This window comes from Malus domestica, chromosome 03 (assembly GCF_042453785.1).
Source record: "Malus domestica chromosome 03, GDT2T_hap1".
NCBI classification, from domain to species: domain Eukaryota; kingdom Viridiplantae; phylum Streptophyta; class Magnoliopsida; order Rosales; family Rosaceae; genus Malus; species Malus domestica.
This window is the reverse complement of record NC_091663.1, coordinates 21434360-21445078: the sequence shown is the minus strand read 5'-3', so window position 1 is coordinate 21445078 and position 10719 is coordinate 21434360. Positions and strand designations below refer to the sequence as shown.

The window sequence follows — 10719 nt, the reverse complement described above, 5'->3', positions numbered from 1 at the left end:
GCTTCAACCTTCTCCAACACCTTCTCCTTCATATGAGAAGTCCTTAAATTCATTAAATCTTGTCAAGTTCCTCCGTACTATACGATTGGAAGCTATTCTAGTCAATTTTCGTTCAATATAAGATTGAAAAACAATTAATGAAAAGAAATTGAAATTAAGAGCTCAAACCTTGCTTTATAAATTATTTTGGACGGTGATTTTAATCAAGTGCCAATGAACCAATCAACTTTTTCATCTATTTTCCATGTGTCTTTTCTTTGCTTTTTCCAATAGCTTTTAAGACAAATGCATATTTTAAGTACTAAAACGTTGTAAGAAGCCTGGAATCCATGAATAAAGGTATGCGATGCTGCCAATGGTGCGCATTGCATTGATGCTTTTCCAATTCAAATATTTTGGCATTTCTTTTCAGTAGCAATTCAAGGCAATCAAACATTCCTGAAAGTGAAAGCATTACCATAATTGGAAGCAACTGTGCTCAAGTCACTACACACTCACTCTCTTTTTAATTTCAAAATATAATATTAACGATATCCTTTCATTCAAAGAGAGGTTCTTGTGTGAGCCAACTGCCATCCAATGTTTAACTTAGGACTTAGTAGATAAAATGATTGCAAATGCTCCAGTTTTCTAGGAGGAGAGCCATTTAGTTCTCCATATATAGTTGATGGTTGTGCCTTTATATAGCGGCAAGCCTAAGCTTGAACGTGATTCATTAGGGGCACAAGTAACGTTCACAAGAAGCTTAAGCTTGCTATGCTAATGTTCTGTTAATTAGTTTTAGTAGTAAATACAGAAAAGAATCGCAATACCATTGCTTAAAGAAAATGAGTATTGAGGTTTAATTTTCTTTCTACTTTTTGTATGTAATTTAACTTCCCTGACTACATTCTATATGTACATATAAAATGCTTGAATTTGATATTGTGCGTCCTTTTTGCTTCCATTTTTGTATTTGAGCTTAAATCGTATACAATTTGATATTGTATCAAGTACAACATGCTTGAATTTGGTATATAATTCAACTGTTGTATCGGAAATACTTTTCCTTTTTCTTATATAATTTAAACTATCGTTCCTCTGCCTCTTGCTTGGTCACAGTTGTGTTTTGAGGATAATTTCTGTCGGAATTACAATTATATAAACCTGCTTTGGAACCACATTGGTAATGGTCTCCAACTCTATGTTTGAACGAAGGACTTAAGTAGCTATGATCAGTTTCATTTTGACGTATTCCTGTGTCATATTCTCATGTCCGTGTCTGTGTCCATGCATCGTAGGATATGAGAAAAGATTGACGATTTGGTTAGATGGTGATCAAACGCAAGTGTCATGTCTTAAGTGGCTTTGGTTGGAATGAAGAGAAGAAGTGTGTCGAGGTTGAGAGAGTGATGATGCATGGAAAGCTCATACCATTTTCTTTTCATTAAAAACAAGTAATTGTGCTTCTAATGGGACCTGGCCTGCCTATTTATTATTCACTTCCTTTTTCTGTCAAATAAATTGTTTTTACTGTCATTATATATGTGACCTTGTTATAATGTTGGATGTATTATTATATTTTCTGTCGTAGGTACATAAATATGTTAATGAATGGAGAGATAGACCTTTTCCAAGGTTAGAAAGGTTTTTGTATATATTTGGCCAGGATCGCGCAACTGGAAAAACAACTTTAGCTCTTTCGGAGACGGTTATGGATGATGATGATGAAGATGTGGATGCATCTGAAACTAACATTGGGTTAGAAGGGAGTCATCAAACTAAAGTAGCAACTCAAGCTCATTCTGATTCATCATCTGCTTCTACAAGTAGGAAAAGAGAAAGGCCAAACAAAATTTTTGATGGCTTGGGCAAAATTGCTAGTGTACTAAAGAATATGGTGGGGGGTCATGATTTTAAAATGCTAAAGTTGGTTGATGGGTTGAAGGAGTATTGTGAAGATGATGATCATAATTTGTCGGAGAAGAGCTAAAAAAGATGGGGTTTTTTATTTTAGATCATATTACTTTACTTAACTTGTTCATGGATTCAGCAAAAGTGTGTGTGTTCAAGACACTAGATGAAGGCGAAGATAGTAAGTGAGGACACTCCTTGGAGATTGATCATAGAGCTTGTGATTTAGATGTAGTTGCTTTTTATATTTCTAGTTGGATTTTAAAATTTGTAATTTTGTTGATGTTGTATTTTAATTTGAATTTTGTTAAATTTTCTAGTAAGATTTTTAAGAAATTTAACTTTGTTAATGTTAGAATTTTAATTTGGACTTTTTTATTTTCCAAAAATTGTACTTTTCTGGACGACTATATAAATGTATGTATCTTCATATGATTTTCTTATTGCCAAATTTGTGGTTGTTTTATTGTTTTGATTAATTATATATGATGCTGAATTAATGAAAATAAAAAAAACAAAGAAACTTTTTAAGTCCAATACAGTCATGTACCAAACAATGGACTAGATTTAAGTCCAATTCAATCTCATCTAGCTTAACGTTTCAGCAAACAATGAACTGAGATTCAAAACCTAAGCAATCCATAACAGTCCAATTCTGTTTCTACGACCCATTCTCATCCATCCCATCAAAGGGGCCCTTGGGGGTGGATTTGGATCCTCTCCTGAGCTAATGGAGAGATCCTCCTGACCAGTTATTATGAGCCGTTGGATTATAATTATTATAACTTTAAAGGGACTTCCTGTTTGTAAACGTTGGATAAAAATCCAACGACACATGATAACTGGTCAGAAAGATCCTCTCCATTAGCTCAGGAGAGGATCCAAATCCCTTGGGGGTGTATAGGAACTCAACTAGCAAAACTATGGGCGAAAGAGAGGTTTCAACAATTTTTCTATTTTATTTTTAACAACAGAGAACAGACAAAAGGTTACTATATTTCCATTAAGTTAAGTTACTAAAGAATAATATTTATTATAAATGCGCACTATGGCACAATATTCTAGCCACAACCCTAGCTAGCTCTAGCCAGTTAATTTCTTCTTTCCAAAACCCAGCACCATATGTACCATCTTAACCCTAATTACAGAATACATGCATGCTCACACTCATGTCATGCTCATGCATGGTTCGGTTCACGAGATTTACACCTTCAAAATAGACCAAGCATCAGGTAGCCATCTCGGTTTTATTCATAACTAGTTAGTTAGTGAAGAAGAAAGTTGAGATTCCATCATAAAACCAATTGACAATATGAAGAGTAGCTCAACTTACTTATAAACTCATGCAATCCCTCATTCCGTCAATATAAGACTCATTTTCAACACGTAACCCCTTAAAAGTGAAATAGTTTTATCACAAATTTAACAAAAAGACGTATATTTCAAACAAGTGGACTATTCCTAATAAAGCCTCACAAAATTGAAATTATATATATTTATCTTTAAAGTAATTACTTATTTCGTAAAGGTATTAATCCATATCAAAGGGGTGAATGAGCTCATTAACCTAAGAAGTGGACGCAAGTATTATTCATGGAGCAACTACAGAAATACTCGTGCATATATATGATTTAGCTAAAAATGGCAAAGATACATGCATGAAGCCGAAATCAAACCCTGGACAGGACAATCCCAACGAATAAGAGCCAAAAACAAAACCCTAGCTAGACAACCGAAGAAAGGGGACAAATGGAAAAGAACGGAGTTAGGTTCTCATGAAGTAGGAGATAAGTTCATTCTATCCGTTAATAAGTCATCTTGCGGCCAAAAATTATTTTGAATTTTTTATTTAAAATTGAACACAAATAATACCTAACAAAAACTGATCGCATAATGTACCATGAACAATTACGATGAATTAATCCCTAAAATCCCCACATAAAGAGTATCCAAAGAGCATCCTCATCCGATTCTCATCTCATGGAAAATATTAGAGAGGATATAATATAGGGTTTCTCAAAAAAAAAAAAACCTTCTTAATTGATTAAGGGCTGGTTGGTATTGCTGTGCTTTGAAAAAAAAAAAATGTTTCTACTGTGCTGTGAGAATAAACTCATTTTTACTGCTTCACGTTTTCATCTTTTTTTCACCCAAAACTGTGAAAATAAGGTGTTTTTAAGTGTTTATCAAACACCTTTTTGAGCTCAGTTTTTTCTGGTTCCCACTTTTTATAAAGGTACTTCAGTACCAGTACTAAAAAGAATGGGCAGGATAGCTTCTAGAAGAGGTATACACACAAAACTGCAACTTACAAGTAGAAATGATTTAATTCATCATCACCTTGATATATATTATATTAATTAAATAAATACATAAGCAAAATTATTGGAAATAAATCATGGAACAAGCACAAAGAGAAAGAGTGTAGCAAAGATAAACAATAATGATTTTTTTTCCAACTTACATTTATGAATCAAATCATGAGCTGCAAATATATGAAGTGCATGGATCTGAAGGATGAATAAGTAAAAAAACAATACAGTTCAGGTACTGCACAGCTAGTAGTAGAAAATAAACAAACATTTACAAACAATGCTTTTCTATATGGAAAATGACATATATACAGATAGATATACATATATGTATATGATGTATGTTAATGCAGCCAACAAGAAGACGGGACAAATGTTACAAAGAATAACAAAAAAACCTTACATGATTTAAGTGGTTTTAGCAACTTAGCATTAGGATAGATCAAAGAATAACAATAGGTATTCATAAATACAATACATAGTTAAGCTATAAATAACTTAAGATCATAAATGTGAATCAATAGTTTATTTTTCAAGCGGTAATTTTACTCAAAGCTATACTAAAAGGAGGGAGGGGGAAGGGTTTGAACTCAAAACGCAATGAGTCGAAGATGACTACTTGCCAAAATAATACAAATTTAATATGTTAATTCACTCATCAACAAAACTTCCAATCAATCATTTTTCACTTCTTGGATACCTAATATCGATATGAGCTCCCAAATTCAGTTCCAAGAGAGACTAAGGAAAAATAACAAAATACAAAATATATATTAGGAATAGCAGTAAGAAGATATATATATATATATATATATATATATATATGTATATGTATGTATGTATATATATTACATGTATAGAGGAATAGCTAATCAAAACTGGGCATGTCACATAATTAAGGTGATTATACTTAGAAGAGGTGATCATGTGCAGCATAGTAAGAATTAATATAAAACAAAAAATGAATGTGAACGAAATCCACATGATTAAACCAATCTAGTAATATATATTAGTTCAGACAAGCAAAGGGGACAGCATGTGGGAGAAAGAGAAAATCTAAGTAATAAGCATTGAATTTAGACACCCTCCTTCATTAACCCTTAATTAATCAACATTAGTCAACATTTGTATGCAACATTAATTTCAACTAAAACAAAACAAATCACCCAAATCCACGTACGGTACGTAGCATCAATCACAAGAAACCAAATAAGCATTCTGGATAACACTTATCCTGCTAATTAAGCACAAATATATATTAAACATACACAATTGAAGAAATTAATCTTATAGCAAGCATTCAATGGAGGAAGAATACAGAATGTTTTTTCTGTAAAATTCATATAAAGATCACTATTGTGCAAGAATATTGTACTACCTAACTAGTGCCATATATATGATCCGAAATTTTAAAAAAGAAAAAGAGAAGTACAAATTAAACTTATGGGGTGGGATCCCCTTCACAAGATGTGAGACAACCAATAATCGATCGGTTGTGCATTGACAGTCTGTCTCACATCCCTTGAAGCAAAATTTTGTTCCTCCTAATAAGCACACATGTATACATCAAGACACGATAACCACGTACCCTTTTCTTATCCTAATGTGTCCTTATTAATTGTATTGAATATATCAAACGGATACAACCTGACATGATTAAACATGAATGTATAAGGAGGAAAAGTATCATTTCCATATACAAGGGACCAAAAATACATGGAAATTGAGTAGCATATATAAAATAACAATATAAAGGTTGGAAGAAAAAGTAATATATTAGAATTTGTGTACACACACACATATTTAAGAAGAATTTGGCATACAAGAATAAAAAGGAGAAACAAGTGACATATAATGTTGATGAACGCAAGCAAATGCACGATTGTCCAAAAACAGTGAAGGGAGATTCTAAAAGTAGTAAAGTGAATGGAAAAGGACATGTATAAAATGCTTTTTCTTCTTTGGTAACAAATGATGGTAACATTACAACTACTCTCATTCCCTCATGCTAAAAAGTAGCACTACCAAGTCTACCATTTCCCACATTTACTTCTACCCTTGATGATCCATGAAAAATCTAGACCTACCATCAAGTGTACCATCTCTCTAATAGAGATGAGACCCATATGCGTTGGAGGGTCTTATCTTTACTAGAGAGATGGTACAACTAATGGTACAAATAGATGTTTAGTATAGCATTATTCAAATATATATATATATATATATATATATATAGGGAAGGAAAGAAAATCTGCTACTTCAGTGAAAATATTAATTTGGCCCTAATATCGAAAATATATAGCTGGAATAATAAATACCAGGTCTAGCACAATTATTTGGATATATAATTTCTTTCCTTTTTCTTTGCTTATGAAAAATAATTAAGAGAATACTTTACACTGTAGATTTCACCTTTGACAAGCAAAGTTTAATGAAAGGAAAAGAACAAGAGGGCAGATGAGAAGAAGGCAAAATGCAGCTTCTATATATAGGAAAAGAGATTAAAAATGAAATGACACCAATACCACGGGAATCGATTAATGGTATTTTTATCTTAAAATGCAGTTTGTTATGTGAGTAGTGCTAGGTAAACTAAATTCGCAAACTAAATGATGTGTCACCAATAGATTAAGCATGTTAATCAACATTTAAATAACAATCCAATCATCAACTTCCATGTTATTTAGTTTACAAGTTTTGTTTACAAATTTAGCCTCCCTTATAATCCACCTAGTGCATCTTATGCAAATGCAACCAAATAGAAACTAGAAAGTTAGAAACCGTGAATCTGAAAACAATGAAGGGGAGAAATTAAGGGCCGAGTTGATAACTATTTCAGCTTTCACTCGTTTGATAATTGTTTGGTTTATAACAAAAATTTGAAAATTCGAAAAATGTAGCTATCAATTTTTGGTAACAAATGACTTTTCATTTTTCATTTTTCAAAAAAAGAAAAAGTGAAAACAAAATGGTTATTAAATGAGTTATAGACATGTTAGTAGAATCCAAGTTTCAAATATTAACAACTGGTTAACATATATATAGTAGGAAGAAAAGTTAGACAAGTACAATGATGTTCCTTCCAAACCACAAGGGGTAGGGGTACCTAATTAAATAAATCCACAGTATATCATCAATTTATTGGATTACCAAAGTTTGAACCTCCCAGCAATCCTGCACCAGACGCGGCATAAATATCCGACGGGTCAAGAATCGGAGAAGAAGCCCCATTTCTTCCGCCATTGCCACCACTAGTAGTGCCACCACCCCCCAGATGCAATTCAGAGATGTCAGGAAACCCTTCTCTACCATCAACTCCTTGATCATGCAAGAAGCCTTTGAACACATGACCGTTAATTTTGACAACGGCCTGATATGCGTACTCATCCTCGCCGTCCTCCACGGCAGTCACTCGAACACACTTGAAAACCGCTGGGGCACGTACTTGTCCCGGCAGTGGATCTTTGAAACCAGCATCTGTATGCATAAATTATACATAAGATGGTACATTTTTGTTGGTGAAATAAAACAAATGAATCAAAACCCTAGCTAGTCAAATAATACACACACACACACACACACACACACACACATATATATATGATTCGAGAGAGAGGTGAATTAAAGAACCTTGGTGACTAGAACTAGTGTCGTAGCTTCTAGGGGGAGTAGTGTTGGAAGTGGAAGTGTGAGAAGGAGTGGTTTGAGAGGCGCCAACCAGTCTAGGCTTCTTGGCACTAGAAGTAGACCCAGAATTAGACCCAGCCCCACCACCAGCCGCTGCAGACATGAGCTGCCGCTCCCTGCGCCGAGCCGCCGGCACCCACGTGCTCTTCACGTGAGTCGCACAGTCGAAACCCCGGCTCTTGCAGCACGTCCTGCACCGCCGGTGCGTACAATCCTTCTTGGCCTGGTTCCCGCAGTCTTGACACGTCATGGTGGACGACCCCGACGATGCAGCAGCAGACCCAGCGTTCATAATGTTATTCCCTCCCCCGCCGCCACCACCGCCTCTTCCTCCACCACCTCCATCTTGGTTTAAGTGGATCCCGCCTAGATTAGTAGTAACGGCGGCCTCATGATGATTTTTCTTGAAGAAATGTGGCGGGTTCTGCTGCCACAATTGAATCCCTCCCCCTCCTGCTGCTGAGGAGCTTCTGTTGTTGCGCTGATGGCCGCCACTCATCATACTCATACTCATTCCCATTCCCATGCTCATACCCGCAGGTGTGTGAGTGTCTTCGTCATCGTCATCGACATTTGACATATTAGGTGGGGCGAGACAAGGGGTTGCTGTGAGAAGAGGAATGACACCGACGCCGACACCAAGAGCGGGTGCGGGGTTGTTGGAGGCATTGATGGAGTGGTGATGGTCGGAGGAGGAGAGGAGATTGGGGTCGTGGCCGTGGTGGTAGGCGGCGGCTGGGGCAACGACAAAGACGTCGCGGAGGCCGACCATACCGGCCATCTCGGGAGGGAGGTGGCCGTAGGTGAGGGGTCTGTTGGAAGGGGCGGAGGACCACATGGACATGGTGGAAGGGGAGGCGGAGGAGGGTCCAGCGGCGGCGGGCCCCGCATTGAAGCCGAGGGAGAGGACGTCGATGTCGGGATGGTGAGTCGTGGGCCGCCCTGTGGCAGCGGAGTTGTTGGAGGAAGATGAACCCACCCAATCTGCAAATGCACCCGAATCGGAAGGCAGCCTCCTTGTAGTAGCCACAACTACTGAATTAAGTAACCCAGCTCAAACATACACCCTTTTCTCAAATTTTCTAATCCACTTGTTCTTCCTTCCTTCTTCTGAGCTCTCTCACACACACACACACACACACACACATATATATATATATATGTGATGGAGGAGGATAAGAGGGAGAAAATCTATGTGTGGGTGTTATGTGTTTGTATGAAAAAGTTGTGTGTCTGAAATTTGATCAGATTTGGCGCAACAGATGGTTGTTGTATCGACGTGAGAATAAAGCTATTGCTAGGTTCATTTAGAGAGAGAGAGAGGGTTGTGTTGGGTGTGTGTGAATATATATATGCCTACATAAATATATATATATATATATATGTAATTGGAATAGTGGCGGTGCTGTCACTGGTGGTTCCGTTGCTGCTGCGGCTTCCACTGTCACTCGTTTGGCTTTTTATGAAGAAAAAGTTGGTTTATTTCTGATCAGAAACAGATGGAGAGTTTCTATTTCTGCTTTTGGTTGTGCTTGTTGTAATTGTGGGTGGGGGCTGCCCCCAAAACCCCAAACTGAGAGAATAGCAGAATTAGACAACACCAAGCATAACCTATCTCCTCTCTACTGATGAGAGAGAGAGAGATGCAATAACAAATTAATAACAACAACGACCTTTGCTGTGTATTTTCTGTTGTTGCTATTGTGCCCAGTAACCTTTCTCTCTCATCATCATCATCATGGATCCATATCCATCCATCCCCTTCTCTTCTCTAGTTCTCTTCTTCTCCTCTCTCTCTCTCTCTCTCTCTCTCTCTCTCTCTCTCTCTCAGAGCTAGTACTGATGAGCCTCTTTTTATCTTTTCCTCTTAACTCACTCTCTCTCCCTACAAACCCTTCCTCAGCATGTTTCCTAGAAAGCCAACTGAAGGAGGTGGGTTCCTCTCTACCTCTCACTCCCTCCCTCACTCTAATAATCACTTAGCCGAAGGGCAATATAACATATTTCATAGGAGGAGAGACATAGGACAATAAAGCGAGAGTGAGATTATAAAGACTTTTCTTCTCTAGTTTTTGTAGGTTTGTGAGTATTGAGAGCAATCCACCCGTTGTGGGACTGAGAGGACAAGGGCATGGACAATGACATTTAATTTGTCTTTACTATTTATTTTGAAAAGTAATTGTTTTTTGCAACTTCATTTGTTGAACAAGAGTATGAACAGATAAGTCACAATTTTTTTTTTTTTTTAAAACGCACAATTTTTTTATTTAATAATAGACGGACGGGTTAAACTTTGTAACTTCACTCGTTGAACAAGGGTAAAAGAACGAACAAGCCACAAATATACTTTTTTATTTTTTAACGCACAATTATGTTATTTATTAATACATGAACGGGTTAGATTTTTTATGTGAAAATGAAGATGATGATTAGGTATATATAGAAAATAATATATAACTTTTTTTTTTGTAGTTTTATAGATAATAATTTTGAATTTTTCAATTTTTTTTCAATTTTCAAATTTTTTTTTGTTTTAAAATTATGAAAATACTAGAAGGTTAGATATCTTGACCGTTGAAGATCAAAAGGTTGAAATCACGTCACATGGCTTAATAGTTGAGACTTTTTTTTTTTGTGGGCTCAGCCTCACATGAGCTTCATTCGCCCAGATCAAACGTGCAATGCACACTGTGAAGTCTAGTTTTATTGTTTAGCTTCCCTTATTAAATGTTGTAAATTATACCACATATGGTCTAGTTAGATTTAGGGTTTAAATGCTACATTGAGATCATGCTACTGGAAATATCATTTCAAGAGCTTAACTTCT

General features: G+C 36.1%; 1 protein-coding gene across 1 annotated transcript; it reads right to left on the bottom strand.

The window, feature by feature from the left end:
* Positions 1-7215: 7215 nt before the first annotated feature.
* LOC103426737 (protein LATERAL ROOT PRIMORDIUM 1) lies at positions 7216-9951 on the bottom strand. Its single transcript, XM_008364820.4, has 2 exons — positions 7836-9951; positions 7216-7682 (listed from the first exon to the last, which is right to left on the bottom strand). The coding sequence occupies exons 1-2, from the start codon at positions 8734-8736 to the stop codon at positions 7339-7341; spliced, it is 1245 nt and encodes a 414-aa protein (XP_008363042.3). The 5' UTR covers positions 8737-9951; the 3' UTR covers positions 7216-7338.
* Positions 9952-10719: the final 768 nt, after the last annotated feature.

What these genes read in the sequence shown, in the direction of transcription:
- LOC103426737 (XM_008364820.4), bottom strand. Translation starts at nt 8,736, where the DNA reads ATGTCCATGTGGTCCTCCGCCCCTTCCAACAGACCCCTCACCTACGGC. An exon ending in CACTAGTTCTAGTCACCAAG is followed by an intron (nt 7,683 to 7,835) that starts GTTCTTTAATTC and finishes TTATGCATACAG; the next exon opens with ATGCTGGTTTCAAAGATCCA.